At 36.1% G+C, this 20,014-nt stretch overlaps 1 protein-coding gene across 3 annotated transcripts in view; it reads left to right on the top strand.

The window, feature by feature from the left end:
• Positions 1-20,014, top strand: part of LOC125236610 (T-box transcription factor TBX1-like) — a 36,985-nt gene that overhangs the window by 12,919 nt on the left and 4,052 nt on the right. For 2 of the 3 annotated variants that reach the window (XM_048143473.1, XM_048143472.1), the window contains exons 2-7: positions 11,935-12,044; positions 18,160-18,270; positions 18,490-18,645; positions 18,862-18,956; positions 19,305-19,461; positions 19,772-19,924. In XM_048143473.1, coding sequence (XP_047999430.1) covers positions 11,935-12,044; positions 18,160-18,270; positions 18,490-18,645; positions 18,862-18,956; positions 19,305-19,461; positions 19,772-19,924 — 782 coding nt within the window. The remainder of the gene's footprint in view (positions 1-11,934; positions 12,045-18,159; positions 18,271-18,489; positions 18,646-18,861; positions 18,957-19,304; positions 19,462-19,771; positions 19,925-20,014) is intronic. The other variant, XM_048143474.1, reaches the window with a different exon arrangement.

The raw sequence follows: 20,014 nt of genomic DNA on the forward strand, positions 1-20,014 counted from the left end.
CGAGTATGTAGGTCACGAGTAGGTTTAAATACCCTAGGTCGAGAGATATCAGTAAATACAGGTTTCACTATAGCAATAATCCTCCATATCCATTCTATTTGATACCTACCAATACCACAGTATAATAAAGAGTACTATCATACAGTATGGCCACTTCCGCTCCCCGCTGAAAGCGCTGCCCACCCCCTCTCAGTTACCGCCTGCCAAAAACGCGAACAGTCAACCTGTCATATTTCACTCATACAAGCATGGTACGCGTTCACCTACACGAGCTTAGAATGTGTGCTAGGAACGCGCCTCTTTTATATATTCGATCGCCAGTGTCCGAGGCCAATACTGCATGGGATGATCGTTACATCCTAAAAGCTCAAAGAACATCTAGTAATGGAATAAAGTTTATTTGCTCAGCGAATGAAGTAACGCTGATGCGTTCTAGGAACCGCAGACAGGGTGTCGCGGTCTTGCATTGTTGTGACTGCTGATTGACTTATGCTTGCTTGTCCCGCTATTCTCGGCTGCGGCTTATTGATGGACTATAACTCTAGTCTAGTTGCTGTATACCTATAGGTGCTTATAACTAAAGGATCATTGACGGTCTTATTGTTCTCTTTTTGTTTTAAATAATGCCTATGATTTAAGGCTGCATCACTCGGTATTATTAGAATATAGTTTTGTTTAGATTCTGTGCAAGCAAAAATATTAGGTAATGTATGTTATGCAGACGCATAACATACATTACCTAATATTTTTGCTTGACGAAACTGTCGATAATATAAGGTTCTATTGGCTGTTTAATTATTTATGAATAGAATGCTAGTTAAGATTCAGAGATGAATTCACTTGATGGCGTTCGTTTCAGTTTATTAGCAGTCAGCTAAGATTTCTATTCATAAAGACGTGTAGTGAAATAATTAGCGAATATACTTTCTAGAGTATTTTATAATCATAATCATTAATCAGTTCATCATTCAGATACATATACTCGTATACTACCGATTTAAACAATTAATTACAATAAATAACCCATTATCCCAAACAATTGCCAAATATATCACGTAAAATTTTCTCGACAACTTTTAAATTGCAGTGACAGATTGCCAGCCTCTCGCCTACGCCACAATTTAACCCATATCCCATAGTCGCCTTCTACGACACCCACGGGAAGAAAGGGAGTGGTGAAATTCTTAACCCGTCACCACACAGGCTCACCACACAGTTTCGTTTTCTTTCAACCCCTTATTTGCCAAGAGTGGCACTGAAGCTTTAGTAGTTTCATGTGTTCTGCCTACCCCTTTATGGAATACAGGCGTGATTGTATGTATGTTGTATGTATGTAACTTTTAAATTTAGAATAACTAAACTATTAATCTATACAACAAACACAAACAAAAACAAAAATAAACAGTAATTATTAAGTGTGTGGTCCAAATGGTGCGTGGGCGCACAGCTCGGTAGCGCCTAACGAGTCTCCGTACAAATCACCATTAGCGATGCCGACGGGCCGCGACCGAACCGATAGATATTAATTTATTGGTTAAAGGGTTTAAATGCGCGGTGAAAATATTTATTTCTCAAACATGCAATGAAATATTGTCTTTACGTTCCTTAAAATGGGCTGGGAAGTAGGTATCGCTTTTTGGGCGCAACAACTCGAGAGGACTGTAAAGGGATTTCATATTATTTTTCAGGCCTAGGCCTGCAAAGTAACTTTTTTTTATAAAATATTGTCCTTTAGAGCATTTTTTTTTTATTTCATTGTATGTTTGAGAAAAGCACTATACATGCCTCGGCGTGAAAACGGATTCTCGGCCTCGTATCCCTATCCGGCCTCGCTCGCACGCTCGCTCGGCCGTATATACCCACTTGGCCGGAAATCCTCATTTTCCCGGCCTCTGATGTAATGTACTATTTTTACATAATTATATAGCTTCTTATCGTGTGGAACAAAAGCACGACTTTTTTTTTGTGGTTTAAACCGCATGTCACACTCTTAGCGAGCGACTAAACGACTAAATAACTAACTAACTAACTAGTATGGCACTGTGATCTAAAGAGGATCTTGGCCTCCAAAACGAGAGCACGCCACTTATCCCGATCCTGCGCAGCTTCCTGCCAATTATCGGCTTGTAGCTGACACAGATCCGCCATCACGCTGTCTCCCCAGCGGTATCTGGGCCGACCCGCCGGGCGGCCACCAGTTGGTCTTCCCAGATACGCCCTCTTGGCAGCCCGATCCTCTCCCATTCTGAGTAGGTGGCCGAACCAGCGAAGTCTGTGGGATTTGGTTACGCCGATGATGTTCGCTTCGCCCACCAACTCCTCTATTTCGGTATTCCTCCTTATCCTCCACGTGCCGTCATCTCTCTTGACAGGTCCCAGGATTTTCCGGTATATCTTCCTTTCCGCTACAAGGAGCCGACTTTCCTCTTTTTGTGTTAGTGTCCAGGCCTCACAGCCATACATTAGGATTGGTCGAATTACGGTGTTATATATTCTCAGCTTAGTATTTCTACTGAGAAGCCTGGACACCAACACTTTATGGAGGGCTGCACTGCACCGCAGCGCACTCTGGATGCGAATTATAATTTCCTCCTCCGACGACGACGACTAAATAAGTACATAATTATAAATAAGTATCACTAAGTCCGTAAAATAATGTAACATCGAGAATATAATATTGTCTTCGGTTACCGCGATAGTTACTTATGTAAGTATACAATATTCAAAAAAATGTACCATTATAATGGTAAATTTTTTTTAATATTGTATAACTAGCTTTATTAATAGTGTGTGAACCTGCCTTAGAAATCTATATTATTTGTGGTCATGGTTCGTTAATATTTCTTGTATGTGGGTAGCTTTTGCACATTTTAATTTTTTCCTCAGTCACCCGTTGACCACGAACGCTGTAAAGAGTTCGAAACGTCGGGATGTATTTTAAATTCATTATACGCGATTTAATCCGTTTCCATAGTTTTATTTCATCGAGAATATAATTATAAGTAAATAAGAAAGTATATATCATACATATCGTCACTACTTTGAAAAAATCTCGTATCTCACGCTGTTCCTCAAAGTTAAAACGCAGTAAGTCTATATGTATTCCATACATACTACAATTTTCTTTTCATTGACATACGAAGATACAAGTTTTTTTAAAAGTAGTGACGATATTTACGTTAACGACGATTTTTAACTACAAACATATTTAACAAGCACAAGAAAATTTAATCATAATTTGCATACCTACTTATTTCTGACCACCTGACCTGAATGAGAATCAAACTTTCTTCTAAAACAATATGACATTTCCGATAAGTTGATCGTTAATTAGAGGTATATATGAATTTGATCAGGAATATCAGGATTCGATATTGATTAGATCTATCAGTAACAAAATTGGCTTTCCTTGTACATAGAAAAGCATTAGAATTAATAACATTTGGTACGAAATCAATATCTCAATCACGATCGAAATTTACAGTCATAATTTTCCCCATGTCAAACACCGGCCAAGGCACAGATACAAGTAACTAAAGTTTGGCCAAACAGCCAAGGAGCAGTGGGCGGACCAGAATAGCTGTTGCAAACTTGGCAGCGCTCAGTCAGCAATCAAAACAGAGTGCATTACTGCAGATACTATGATGATACGTTGGCACACACTGCTTACAAACTTATAACACAAGTCCATACGAATCTGCAAGGGATTGTTGTCTTATAGTTCGGCTGTTATGTGCTGAAATAGCGTAAGCGGGCGTATTGGCTGTTGTGAGTTGTGTTGCGTCATATTCATATGTAATGTAATGTTACAGTGTTACTATTTCGATTACGTAAACGTGTCAAATGTCTGAGACGGCTACAATATTATAGTGTACGATGTGAATAAGATAGATACCTATGTTTGATTCAATTGGAACAAAAAATAAATTATACAAAAACCTTGTCACAAAATGTTATTTTCGGGAAATTCAAACGCCGAAAATCAAAACTAGAAAGGCAAACAAAAACGTGTGTAGGTATTTCTAAAGTCGGTGCAGCCTGATCAAATTGGGTGATGTGGCCAATCTGGAGTCTGTACTTTGTACACAGATGCCTTCAAAACTATTTAGATTGGCTAGCATATCCACCACTTGATTCAATAGATACGATACGGCCGATTTAATAGAGGTGCAATGCATGAACGCAGGGCAGGTCACGCAGGAAGGAATCACACTTGGAGGCGTTGTTATTTTTATAAAATCTACGAAAATTGGAGACGCTAGATGAGACTGGCACACATTTATTATATAAGTATCACATTAATTTTCTGATCAAATGGGTCATTTGATCATCCCATCCGTCAGAACACACATTTGCAAAACGGCACAGTCAAAAAATCCTTTTTATTGTTTTGTGTAGCACGGACAAGCAAAACAAAATCATAAATACAGCCCAGAAACACGATTCTCTAATCACCTGTTATACAAGAACACAAACTATTTCAGGCTATTAAATTAAGTAAGGGAGGAATAATAAATGTGAGTGAAAGCTGAGCGCAGGGAAATTTGTTTCAATAAATTATATTTATTTATACGAGTAAATTCCACTGAATGTCAAACAAATAAATCGTATGCGTGCGCGCCGAAAATATTGTCCTTTGGAGCTCTTCATTAAACCGGTCGGGCAGTGTGGAGACCGACTTTTATATATTTATTTAATTCCACTAGGTAGACTACCGTATTCGAATAATACTTTTAAGATGTGAGTAAGATGTCAGTTTTATAAGTGACGTTTCTTCAAACAAAAACCACCAATATCGTATCTGATCTAATAGGTATTTGTAGTCGGGCCGAGAGTGAGACTAAGGTTACTCTGACTCCGGTACTTAATTTAATATTTATGAAAATATTCAGTTTTTAATGGACTTATATATATGTAAATACTACTACTGTTTGAGCAAAAAGGTTGCATCAAAATGCAATACAGTAAATTTCGATTATCAGTCACAGTCAAACCACGAATCAAACATTTTCAAATATAGGTAGGATCTTAAATGGAGATAAATCCACTACATACCTTCTTGCACATGTCCTTGTGAGTGACCATTTCTTGCCATTAGCATTGAGATTTTCTATTTCTCTGTTGTTCATCTTGTACCCAATGTTTTTTTAATACTACGTCGGTGGCAAACAAGGATACGGTCCGCCTGATGCAAAGCGGTCACCGTAACCTATGGACGCCTGCAACTCCAGGAGTGTCTCATGCGCATTGCCAATTCATTAGAAACTTGTACACTCCCTTTTACTGTGTTAAGTACACACTGTACACAGTAAAAAAGTGTACAAGTTCCAAGGAGGGTTCGCGTTCCGACGACTTTATTTTTAATATTCCATAATTTTACAGTTCAAGATATGTTTAGTTTTAAAATCCATACCATTCGATGGAATCGACGGATAAAGTTATGAGCGGGGGCGGGAAGTGGCGACCCGCGTAAATCAAGCCGAGGGATGATATCCGACTTGAGCGGTGTTCACTCATATTTCTAGCCATAACTCACTTTATACATAATTGGGATACCTGTTGGCTGTTGTCATTTTAGTTAATTCGACAATGTATGATTTTAGTAGTATATAGTAGTAGTAGTAAAACACTTTATTGTACCAGAAAATAATACAACACACAAGAAAAAGACCTTATCACTAGTACAAAGGCGAACTTATCCCTTTAAGGGATCTCTTCCAGTTAACCTTTGAGCAATTGAAGGATTTTATTATTCTCTTTAAAAAAAAAATCTTAGTATTGCTAAGAACGGTGTTCGCTATATTTAAAGTAAGTACGCACTTTCAATATGATTAATAATTTCAATTAATTTAAGTGCACCTAAGTAATAAATATTTCACTTGTTGATGGTTAAACATTTTATATGTGAAGTTACATTATATTTTTACCCTGGTTTAATGGGTCAGTTACCAAATAAATCACAACAAAGATTGCTCCATAACGAAAACCTGTCTCCAGACTCTGTAATATGTAGATATGTAGATTCATATCCTAGGAACACCCGGTAGCGATAGTTATCTACACCTCTTCCAGAATTCCTAAACTTAAAGAAATCGGTAATCTGGCCCCCTCAGCCTACAAATCACCGCAACCCGACCCGCGCCGGCGCACACTCCTGGATAAATTAGCCCAATTAGTGCGCCCGTGCGTTTGACACCCCGGACATTCTTTCTACATTGAACAATGTATGGTGTCCCATGTAACAAATATTGTCAACTTGGTTCTGACCTCAATAATCTCCAGTTTTGTTTTCCCTATGATGACTAAAAATCTTACACTAACATTCGTCAGAACTATTTAATTTCGTCATATTTCGTTCAACATTCCATTTATTTCATATTTAACTAAAATTATTTACAAATAAATTTTCACAAATAACCGTTCTAACACTTTAAAACAAAAATACAATCTCTTGATTTATCCACGAATTTCAGGCCAATTCGAACTCACACTTATATTAAAATGACATATTACTAATTTCATTTAAGGGTCATTCTACGAGACAGCGATTTTTGTCTTATTCCTCTGTCCTTTTTTATTTTTGAAATTTGACCAATAAGGACATACTCTTGTGAAAATAGATTTATTTTTAGACATAACTATGGTTTTGGCCCATATTTTTGTGAACTCATTCATAAAATAAATTCATTTTAACTTTTTGGTCCAGAGGAATAAGAAATTCAGGCCCAGAGGAATAAGATAAGTTAACAAAAATGTTAAAAAACCGTATATTTATAAATTATATATTGTACTTTTGTTCACAAAACTATCAAAAAAGTATTCTAGAATATTTTTATATTTATTTTTATTAATAACATTCAGACTGTAAATGCACTAGGTGCTAAAAAGATCTAAATTTTTTTTATTAATATTTTTAAAAAGATCTAAGTTTTTTTTATTAAGGTACTTTAAAATATAGGAAATCACTTGATAACTACTCTTCTTTTTGAAAGTCAGTTAAGAAAAACAAGAAAAATTTAGAAAATTCTTATTCCATTGTCCAAAATCCATAAGAATAAGGGACAGAGGAATAAGAAATTATCGAAAAAAAACCAATGATTCATAATGTGTATATACAACGCGGCTGTCGTTAATAATATGAATAGATAGTACGTAAAGCAATTAATTAAGCAAAAAAGTACATTTTTAAAAGTTACACAAATCCCAAAAAATCGAACAGAGTAATAAGAATGATACGTGAACCACGGACAGAGGAATAAGATATTTACCTTCGTAATTCCGGAGCCACGTGCAACAGCCGACACTTCCACCTCGTACCACGTTCCGAGCGCGACTGATTATTCCCCGCGGGGGGAAGTTTGTCTACAATCTTCAATACGTTTACGATACAGGCGAATAAAACCCGCACCAGAGAAATAAGAATTTTGTCGCGGACATCTCTTATTTCCTAAATTTTAAATACAAAATTATAGATAAAAAAATACTTGTTAAATTTTAGTAATGTAGTAACTAATAATGTATCCATGTACTCAATCAAAATATTCGTTAAGTTGACTGAATTGAAGTTATTATCACATGTTTAGAGAAAAATGGAGAACGGACACGACAGAGTAGTAAGAATAACGGATATATTTTTTTAATATAAATAATTACAATGACCTTATACTAAAGCTAATCGATGTCCCAGTCGACTAGAGATATAAAGTATCTCTGAAAAAAAAACAGGATTTTAAACTAAAGTTTTCAGTGAAATAAGCCTCCGGACATTGAAAATTAGGGTCTCGGAGAATCACCCTTAAACACTGTGAATTTCTCTCGTCATTATATGTAAAACAGTAGCTCTGAATTCACTTTTTAATTTCAGTAATTGAATTTAACTTTGTGACAAGCAGACTCGCAATTGATGTCACTAGGCTTAGAATAAATTTTAAAATGGATAATCTGAGTCAATAGTCCAGCGCTCTGCCAACTTAGCTACCAAGACTTCTACAAGCCAGCGTCAATGGGACCTGTAGCGAATTCGTATACGGAGCACTTGCTATTGTGCATTTTCCTTATACTTATAAGGAAAATGCACAATAATTGAATGACATTACAATCAGTCAAACAACATTCTGATTTTCTGCTATATCAGATATAACTGTACGTTTGAATATTTCGAATCGTCTTGTTGTGACACATTAGGGATATGCGCCAGAAATAACTCATAATGTGACAATTATGCCTTACTCCCCGTGAATGTTAAAAATTTATTGTTTCCGACTACATGGTGCCGCGGCGTTATTGCAAATAAATGATGAGTTCTTCAGGACGTTTTTGATAAGTGGCTAAGACTAAGACTGATACCTACAAAATAGAAATCTTTAATATTTGACGAGAATAGCGCGAAGATGAAGGCAAAAATATATATTATTCCCTATGCTATGCACATTTTTTTGCTATACTTAGTTGGCATCTAATTATTTATATAGCTTAAGTTTCACATGAAAGAGAAATTCTGATGAATTCTGTTTATCCATTGCATCATCTCATTGATTGTTTTAAACGCAGATCTTTATATTTTAATTATTACAAACTACAAATAAAGATGATCATATACGTTTCGATTAATTACCTACAAGTTAATCGGTTTAATCCTCTAAATTTGTTAAGTGACTTTGGATTTTTTAAATTAATATCCGGTTCGAAGGACCATTTCGTTACCTTTCAGTAAAATAAGTCATTAAACTTAGAGAAATAAAACTTGAACTAATTCGAGGGAAACAGCAATTCCCCACAAGTAACATTCAATTCTAAAGTAAAACACTCCGTAAAACAAAATTAAACCAAACCTTAAAATAAAACGCGATCATTGTCGCCTCTACGCGTATAGTTTTCATCGCCCGGCTTAATTTATAACGCCCGGTTGACATCTCCCGTTGAAATTATGGCCGCCATTTTGTATTTCGAGTTTCCCGCCATCCGACCATTACAGCAATTAGTTGAGTGAGATGTCCGTGGCCGGCAGGACGTTTACGGTTTTTACTAAGTTACGATTGTTATAAAGTTTTTTTAATATGTTTTGTTTATGGTGCAAGTGGTTGTGTTTAACGGGTTTGAAATTGTTTTTATTAAATGAGGTTAGTGTCCATTTTATAAATAAATGCAAACAGGTAAATTAACATGTATTGTATATGTAAATAGCAGCTACTTATGTTGCAGTGTTTACATACGTGGCTAATAAAACCATTGTCAGCGTGCGTAGCCGAATGCACAACAAAAACGTTTACGAAACGAAACGGTCGTAGCTATCTATCTCTATCACATTGGCGCGACAGAGCCAGACGACCTTTCGCGGCGTTTCGTTTTCGTTTCGCGTAGTAGAAATGCCATTTGGCTACGGGGCCAGGTTCCTTGTAAATCAATTAACGATCATATTCCTGAGCTGCATTATGTTTTCCCTATTTATTGCCAATTAACAGTTTATGTTCGGGATAAAAGATATTGTTTACATGGCAAGTTACGTCAAGTATGCTAAGCATTATCATTGCCAAGTTGGTGACGGACATATGTAGTGATGGACTCCGTACGATTGGGATGATGATGATTATGAATCTCAGACTGCAAACTATCTTCATACTCGTATTATTCATAGATTGTTAAGTTTACTTACAAGTACACGGCATACAAATATAATAATTTTAGTACATAATAATAATTTTTATTTAGGTCATGCCAAATTTATGTTATCTAACTATTGTTCAATAGCAAAAACAATTGCATTATTTACTGCCATAGAAGCACTTTTGAGAAATGTGTGTCGAGTGTCGTCTAGGTAAAATAGTTTCCTAGTAATCGTGTTTGAACAAATATTTAGTGGCGTTTGCATCTTTAGTGTTCTGATTTTAAGTAGTCAGCTCAGGTCAGGTGGTATATGACTAATAGTTTATTTTATTCGAGGCAAGTCTAACACTACGAGTAATATGATAATTCCCTATAAGTGTTTCTCTTACCCCTTCAAACCTTATAAGTAGGCACTAGGCACCTATTTTAAAGACACAACAGATTAGCTTGAACTACAAATAATTAAAAACAAACATTTTTATGATATACTAGCTCTTGCCCGCGGCTTCGCTCGCGTTAGAAAGAGACAAAAAGTACCCTATGTTATAGTATGAATTTTTTGAAACGAACGTTTCTAAACAAAGGCATTGTTCCTTTTGTGTTGAGCAAGAGCTTCTGTTTAGGCACGTGCTAAGACAACAAGTTAATTTAAAAAGCAACTGTATCCTGATAATTGTAAGGTTCAAATCTGTGCAGGAGCAAATTTGAGATAGATTGTTTTGGAAATGTGAAGCGATAGACCACACCGGTATAGTTGCAAGTACACAGCGCTTCTAATACTTTGATACTTGGTGGTGGTGGTGTAAGTAATGAAACACGTAGGTATATCACTGTTATTTTTTATTAATGATTTTGTTAACAATCAACAATTGTATATAGCAATATATAAATAATTAATTACATAAATATTAGGTACAAGTCTATAGACATACACATTTTTTTCGTACTGTATTATTTATACTTTGAAATTTAGATTTATTGTATGTAACTAAAGTATTTATTTTATTTGTTTTTACTGTAGTTATTACAATTTAAATTTTTTTATTGATTTTTTTATATTCCTAATTGTTAGACAAACATTCCTAATAATTTAAATTACGGTTTGTTTAGTTATTTATGTTATTTTATATATCAAGACTTGTACCTAATATTTATGTAATTAATTATTTATATATTGCTATATATAATTGTTGATTGTTAACAAAATCATTAATAAAAAATAACAGTGATATACCTACGTGTTTCATTACTTACACCACCACCACCAAGTATCAAAGTATGTATTAGAAGCGCTGTGTACTTGCAACTATACCGGTGTGGTCTATCGCTTCACATTTCCAAAACAATCTATCTCAAATTTGCTACTGCACAGATTTGAACCTTACAATTATCAGGATACAGTTGCTTTTTAAACTAACTTGTTGTCTTAGCACGTGCCTAAACAGAAGCTCCCGCTCAACACAAAAGGAACAATGCCTTTGTTTAGAAACGTTCGTTTCAAAAAATTCATACTATACTCTCCATCCCTTCAACTATCTCCACTTAAAAAATCACGACAATTCGTCGCTCCGTTTTGCCGTGAAGGATGGACAAACAAACAGACACGCACACTTTCCCATTTATAATATTAAGTAGTATGGACTTACTCCTGACAAGAGAAGAATCAATAATATGATACATCCCTCAAGTAAGAAAACTGACCCTGGGAAATATATATATAAATATAATATAATAGCAAGGAGATGAGGATCCCTCCCAGGGTCCGTTTTCCTATGCTCACTCCTACACTTCGGACTTTAACGGCCCAGCCACGACATTGGTCTAAGCGCGACAGCGGTGAGCGGCAGCCATACGTGCGAATGAAAAGTCCCATCGCTGTGTCTCGCACCCAAGTACCTATGGTCACCGCTCACCGCTGTCGCGCTTAGACCAATGTCGTGGCTGGGCCGTAAGAGGGCAACTTTAGTAAGGCCACGGCCATTTAAAGTTCAAAATATTTTCTAAGATCCACCTAGCATAACCAAGACATCTAATTTGACTACCAGGGTGCGTAGCCGAATGGCACAAACGCTCACGAAACGCTCACGAAACGAAATGCTCGTAGAAATGCCATTCGGCTACATGGCCAGAAGAGAAAAAGAGTAGGTACGTTTGCAATAAAAAAATCTTTGCTATCATATATATTTTCCTCAATCAACCCCAGTACTACTGAGACTGTCTGGAATAACACCTTTATGCGGTTTCGTAATTGCTGAAGGATCCTATGCACTACATAAACTACATTTGTAATCTGCATACAGAAATCTCATTTTTTTCTTTGTTTGTCCGTAGGTATAATTCCAAATGGGCAGTGTCTTCGCGGGGCGTTCAATTTGCCGTCGCTAGATCGTGCCAGGGAGCTCGAGCCAACTTTGCCGTCACTGCACAATTCTGTAAGGGAGGTGAGTTCATTAATATAATCTGTTTTTCTAATATACTCGGCTATTATGTAGTGTTTGCACAAAATGTTTTCAATTATTTCATAAATTATAATTATCCGGTTCGAAGGACCAAGTATGTCACTTAATCCGCATCACTAATAGGCGACCATTATCCGGTTCGAAGGACCACGCCTTAAGCACATGTAAGTTTTACTATTTAGCAACACTATTGTCAAGTTCGGTTCGAAGGATCAATTAATTTAAAGAGTCGTAATGTAACTGAAAGGCTACATTAGTGATTGATTTTTATAATTTATCGGTCGAATAATCTGCAAAAGATGCTAGTATTGGTTCTTTCTGTCAGCAGGTCTGATGCAGAAAGTAGATTTTTTTCATGGCGTATATCAAATCGTCCTTGTTTATTTATTGATATAAGAACTATTTATTACTGTTTTCGACTCATTTTCTCTCCCTGGCCTCTGATTTTGCCTCCTTCTACGACTACCTTCGCTCTCGAACCCCGGACGTTGATTTTACCGGCTTAAAACGACGACCTTTGATTTTAAACCCTGGACCTGATTCTACTTGCATTAACGAAGACGTGTGCTTGCCCTGCTTGCTGCCGACGGCCTTTGCGTTGAACCCCGGACCTGATTACAATTTTTAAGCCCATTGAATTGGGAAAACGTGGATAGGTACTAGCGATTTTGTAAGAGCTAGTTCATCTAATTTGCCAAAATGTGGAACAGCGACAAACACAATGCCTGTGAAGAAGAAATTGATGAAAGATGCAGAGATATTTTGGACAGAGAATGTGTATCCCATTAATTTTGAAAAGTGCAACTACATGTTATTAGAGTGTAATAAACATAAATTTGTCTTGATCTATATTAACATTATTACTCATTTTAGCACCCATAAGTACGTTTTCACATTATTCGATCTAATACCAGATGTTGGACCGATATCCCATACATTACAGGCGTCGTCTTGGATTTTTTCCATTGAAATCCTTCCGACATCCAATATTGGATCGGGTAATGTGAAAACAGGCTAACTCCTAGTAGTGATTCATAAGCGCACCTGCCTACAGATGAGAACTAGAGAAGGACCTGTGCCCTAAACAAATAACTTTAGATTGTTGGTTTATTGTCTGCTTTAAGTAGTTAGTGCTCAAAAAGGAAATGAGTTTGCGATGTGACGCCTACTGCTTTTCACATCATCCATTCAGAAAGGGTACTTTTCGGCCCTGTTAGGAGGGAATTAAGTGACACTTTTCTGTTCAATAACTTTGTCTGGCCTGTATAAAATATTAACCCCACGGAAAGTGTTTGCACATAAGTAATAATCAGTTATCAGTAATTCTTTATTGCTATCATAGGTACATAAGTTGGTACATTTCAGTAGGTATAGCACAGCTATGAACCCTGTAAGGGCACTGCAAATATAGTTCTTAATAACTAAAAATCTTAATACTTATAATCTTATAAATCTTAATACCTATATTGCTATGAGAACATTTTTATGTTGTAACATATTTTAATATTATGTATAAAAAAATTGTGTCGATTAAGTGCATAATATTTTTACAACAGACCTGATTCATATTTTAGTATTTTGCTTATATGATATGAAAAAAAAGTGTCAAATGGTAGCAATAGTAGATTGTACAACAAGGGAGAAAAATGAGATATATATCTTGAGTGTAGCAAGGTATTCTTAAATTTAATCCTGAGCGTAGTGAGGGATTCAAGTGTTAAGACACAAGGTGGAATTAAATTTGCTACACATATTAACATCAACTTTTAGAAAATTTATATATAATGATATGTTATATGAACATAAAAAATGGTATGTTATGTAACCATGTAAAAAAAATGTGTCCTTGAAGGGAAAAGTATCACTTTGGTCTCTAATAGCAAAGAGGAAAAGTGCCTCTTTGCACCCTCCTCGCAGTGCAGGGAAGAAAATAACCCTTTCTTTTCGAATCCCAGTCACTACACTCAGTATTCAATTACATATAGAATACTTCACTTTGTTCACGATTCAATTTATATCCTCGCTATAAATATGCAAATTTGCTCCCTCGTAACACAATCTACTATAGTGCTGTTAATCATGCTTTAACAGTATGGAGGGCCATAGAAGAATATGGAAAGCCATAGCCGACTGAATTGGATAGTAACTTGACAGTAACTCGACACACATGAGTTGACACACACCTACAACTCAGAAGTAAAATAAAACAACACAATAAAATAAATCAATTATATTTTATTATAGGACATTGCAAATTATAAAAAAAAATGTATTTTACCATATTTTTCCTATTGGTCTATGCAAAAAATACACATTTTATAAAATACCACCGTGTCAGATATTTATGGCTTTCTTTTTTATGATATTATTGCCAGCATGTTGTGATGTGGGGACTAAAGGACAAGTCGATTGTATGGAATATAGGTTTATTCTGTGTTGAATTACAATTAGCGGCAACTTATATAGTATGGTCACGAGTTGTAGTGTGAGTGTGGCCTGTCACACTACATCTCCCTTCCCATGAAAAAAAAGATTAATTATTCATTGGGATTAATCTTTTTTTTTTCATTTACAATAACAATCACTGGCTTGCACTGGCTTTTTTAACAGTTTCAAATTTTCAAAAAGTTATTTAAACATTTTTACAATAAAACAATAGCTCTGAAGTATGTATAGTATATGAAGTAAGTATAAATGTAGTACATGACATTTTCAAAAGATATAGGTAAGAAACACAAGTGAAATAAGATGTTTAATTCTGATAAAGTAATCTATCCAATAAAGATCTAAAATAAACAAACTAATAACTAAGTAATATGTAAAAAAAAAACTTACACAATTAAACATTAGTTATAATTTGAACTTAAAGGTTAACATGAAAAAGTTCTTAACGAAATATTTAGACTAATACAATAGATGACGAAACAGATTTATTTAAACAAACACACTACATAATAATATATTAAACAAAAGCCCTTAGATTAACATGAACAGGTATACTTAACTTAAAGATCCAACAAAGCAAAAAATAAAAAAAAACTAACTTCATTTTGAAGTACGCAGTGTATTCGTCAATACACCACGTTTTTGTCATTTCCACATTTGTCTGGTACCACTTATCACTTGCAAGTCTTACATTTATTTTTCCTTAATAGACGTCTCATTTATATAACATTTTATTTCATTGTGCATCTAAAGCGTGCAATACTTGGCAAGGGTACACAACGCTTTTACTTGGTCGGCCGACCTTTTATTTATTTATTTATTAGCTCAGGATACAAGTATATTTATTTTAAGCGCGCACACATACTATTTTTTTACACATACAGGCAGTTCTTTTAACACACATCCTTACATCAAAACCTTCCATGTGTCCAAGGTGTCCCCACGATTGATGCTCGACCGAATCATGGTCAGACGGCCAAGGATTCCCTACCTGACTTGTATCCTGGCATACCCTTGCTAACCTAATCGCACAACACCGCCTCTCGGGCCAGCTTCGATACGATAGGCATTTTTATTTATTAAGTAATTCCTTTTACATTAAACACTTTCACAAAAAAAAACATTCAAAATCCAATCATATAACTCAACACTGTGAAAGCTTTAACATATAAGAATTTCAACAACTTTAAGTTGATCAGGCTTATCGTTCTTTGAAAAACTTATCTGCTTTAGCTTACCCAAACACTGCTAACTCACCATCTATGTCATACGAATCCTTTCTCCATAAATTAATGCTTCCATACAAATCCAACATTGTCAAAATTAAATCTTCTTTGTCTATAATATCTTCTAAGTAGGTAGACACACAATTTCAACACCAAACCACTATCCATAAAATCCAAAGTTACAACAAATCAAAAGAAACAATATCTACTTATACCTCCAATACATTCTCGTTCGTATTAATTTACAAGTTTATTTTTCAAAATACCTACTATACGGGTTCTTTTTTTTCCATTTATAACCGTAATATCCATATCCATTAGTAACAAAAATGTCAAGTCCGTTAAGTACATGAAATAAAAATATTGATTTGACATAAAAAAACAATTCTAAATTTAAAACAACCTTAATTATCCTTATTTAAACTAAAACATTAAATCCAAGTTTATGGTTAAAAGTGGGAACTGTTTGAGTTTACATTTTAACAAGAAGGATTATTGCAAAATTTATATAATGTTACAAACAGGTGCACAATATTGATACAATGTTTATTGAAACCTGAGCTGTAATTACAGACGGCGCATACAATCATGGTGGCATCATGACTAAGTTTGTGATGAAATCACTTCCAAATGATTTGTGCAACGTTCGGGATACCTAATTGATGTTATGTAACTTATGTAGTATGGAAATGGAATTTATTAGAGAAAAAAAATCTATGTTAATTAGTGAATGGTTAGTTCTAGTATGCATAATATATGTATATTTTGGTCTGATTTAATAAAAAAAAAATGACTTGGCTATATAGACATAACAATTATTTAAACCAAATCCACATTTTAACCATATTAGCTTTTCGTTATCAGCGTACCGTTAAATCTTACTTTTCTTAATATATTTATGTATCTTAATATATTTTTTTCATTTAATTATTTGCGTGATAAGATCCGTTTTGGTATATGGAACTCAACTATCTCTTATCATGCTCATTACGCGTTAGTTAGTTTAAACAAAACTATAACTTACTTGTATATGTTACTTAAAACACTAAACGAAATAAAATATAACTATCAACTCAACACTGTCACAGTACATTATCCTTTTCGCACGAATTGTCTACTGCACTATTTTTGTATGTTCCTTGACGTCAAAGCCGGTTGCACAGAGCCTGGACCAAGCACACCAATAATCCCAGACCGCGGCCGGGCCATGGCCACGGCCTTGTCCAGCGACACGAACAACTCCCTGCTCCAAACCATCCTTACGCTTTCCGCATGTTTTCTTTACCGATTTTTTATAATTCCATTTTTAAGTTTTCCACTTTCCAATCAGTCTTCTTTCCAGTTATGTTATGCCTACTGTGTAAAATAGTTTATAATTATTGTATGTCCATTGTCACATTTTTTCTGGAGCAACACATTAGGATTGCACAGATTCACGGAATAGTCCGATAATTAGTCCGACGTATTTATTTTATAAGAATAGTTAATTTTAGAACTGTCCACTATGTAGCACTGTCACATTGTCAATAGGTATCACATATTATTTGAATTTCACACACATGTCCATTAAATTTATATATTATATTTTCCATCGTTGGCGCGGCGCGCCGCCAGTGCAGCGCACGGCCGCACTGGCAGGGTCGCCATGTGATGTGGGGACTAAAGGACAAGTCGATTGTATGGAATATAGGTTTATTCTGTGTTGAATTACAATTAGCGGCAACTTATATAGTATGGTCACGAGTTGTAGTGTGAGTGTGGCCTGTCACACTACAATGTAACTGCATTTTAAGGTTGGTAAACAAGACACGGTATCTTACACTCAGGTGGTCTTCACAGCAAAATCGCACTCTGGTTGGGCAGTTCCTGCCAACCTATTGACACCAACTTTCCTTCAGCTCCTTTCTTAATATGAACAATTTTAAATCTGGGTTTTTCTGGTTGGTTTTAGAACAAGTTGGTATAAAGCATGTTTTGGGACCCTTATATCGTGTTTATGTACTTGTATTCATTATAACAAATAGTGTCCGGAACTTAAAAGCGATGATCGTCCTTATATCAAGCAAAATCAGAAGTCAGGGAGGCAAAACGGATCGTAAACAGTTCAGCAGGATCAGGTCCAGTGTTTAAAAGCAAACGTCTTCGTTAATGCAAGCAGAATCAGGTCCAGAGGTTAATATCAAAGGTCGTCGTTTTAAGCCAGTAAAATCAACGTCCGGGGTTTTTTAAAGACTAAGACAAATCTCATAACTGCCGAAGTGGGTCGTACGCGCAGTCGAGCAACACGTTTTTATTTTTATAAAATGTATGGTGCTACCCAAAAATCTGTAACTTTTTTCTGTAAATAGAAATGCTTATTCCTATCACCAGAAAAAATATCAGGCGATTTTAAAATTTTCAGACATCCCCCATTGTATTTGTCATAGAACTCAGTATGTCCTCGGAGCACGTATTCGCCGTTGCAAGCGCTCAGCGAGAGTACTTGCAGAGATCACGGCGCGCCGGCTCCGCCCCCGCCGCAACCGCCGCCACGCCTAGTGAGTATTCTGGGATTTTTATACAAACGTTATTTATACATATACTTACTTATAATATTACACCATAATTCTGGGAGTATCGCTTGTCTCCCTAACGTATTGGTAGCTTATTTCCCTAAAACTTTAGCTACTTATGTCCACGGAGCACAAACTCGTCGAAGTCTTAAATACGGTATTAAAAAAAAGGTCTTTTATTTATAATTGTATTTTGTTTACCAGTTCGTGGGCGCTGGTGGCGCAAGCGCAGCTCTCCACCCGGCAGTAGCGCGATGCTCGGCAACACTTGAGTTATCTGCTCTCTGGCGCAGTTTCCATGAGCTGGGCACCGAAATGATAGTCACTAAAGCTGGCCGTCGCATGTTCCCTGCACTCCAGGTACTAACCTGCTCTTTTCAGTGATAAATTGATAATTTGTTAACTCAGAGAAATCCAGAGCATTTCGATGTTCTTCTTCTGAGCTATCTGCTTTCTGGCGCGGTTTTCATGAACTCTGCACCGCAACTAAAATGAACTTTGTTCACTTTTTGATTGGATTGTCTAAGTAGATTCTATTGTTTTTGAAATTTATTTATCTCTTTTATGTTTGTACAGGCGCGGCTTTCCGGTCTTTTGCCCAACGCGGACTACCTTCTGCTTGTGGACTTCGTACCGCTTGACGACAAGAGATACCGATATGCGTTTCACAGGTTTGTACTCAATTAAATTTAACGACCATAAGGAACTCTAAACGAATGAATCTTGTCATAAAAGAACACAACTCATTAATGCTTTCGGGGTTTTTAACATTCCCTCAATGAGCGATTGAGTCAAGTGTAAAAGTACTAGTTGTAGCTACCCAACAACCAGCGAGAATACCTGAAATTAACTATATACTAACTGTTTCTTATTTTGTATTTTACAAATTCCCATTTCACTTTTACTAAACTATACACATATAATAGCGGTCTAAATCTTATGTGTGTGGATTGAGTGAGCATAAGAAACTATTTGTAAAAAATTTAATACGTCACTAGGTGATCTAATATTTATAGCAGCTCAAGCTGGGTAGTCGCGGGGAAAGCAGACCCAGTATCGCCGCCCCGTATCCACGTGCACCCAGACTCTCCCGCGCCCGGCGCGCACTGGATGCGCCAACTCGTGTCTTTTGACAAACTGAAGCTCACTAACAACCAGCTGGACGACAACGGACATGTAAGTGGTTCTGTAGTTAATACAGGGTCACGGAGCATTAAAATAAATACCTAGTAGTGGGTAAAGCAGACCCAGTAACGCCACCCCGTATCCTAAGTTGTAAAGACGAACACCCTGCCGAGTGCCGACGGTGAGCGACGCGATAATAGAAATTAGCGCATATAGACTATATAAATTAGTCGTGGCCATCGCCATCACACTTCAGAACACAGCACATTTGCACAAGGAATCATGTTAGAGTTATGAAGTTTCCTTAGTTACAATTAAATATAATCAATGTATTCTTGATAAACTAAGTTTATTTAAACAGATAATCCTAAACTCCATGCACCGGTACCAGCCGCGCCTCCACGTGGTTTACCTACCAGGAGAGGGACAGAGCACGCCAGGCACCGTCCCGTACAGGACATTCGTGTTCCCTGAAACCGGTTTTACCGCCGTCACAGCTTACCAGAACCATCGGGTAAGTTTTGTGCTTCTTTTCTACTGGGAAAAAACTTGTTATACACCACTAGTTGGTAAATTTCTTCCCTTCCTTTCAGTGGTTACAAAA

Source organism: Leguminivora glycinivorella, chromosome 19 (assembly GCF_023078275.1).
Source record: "Leguminivora glycinivorella isolate SPB_JAAS2020 chromosome 19, LegGlyc_1.1, whole genome shotgun sequence".
NCBI classification, from domain to species: Eukaryota; Metazoa; Arthropoda; class Insecta; order Lepidoptera; family Tortricidae; genus Leguminivora; species Leguminivora glycinivorella.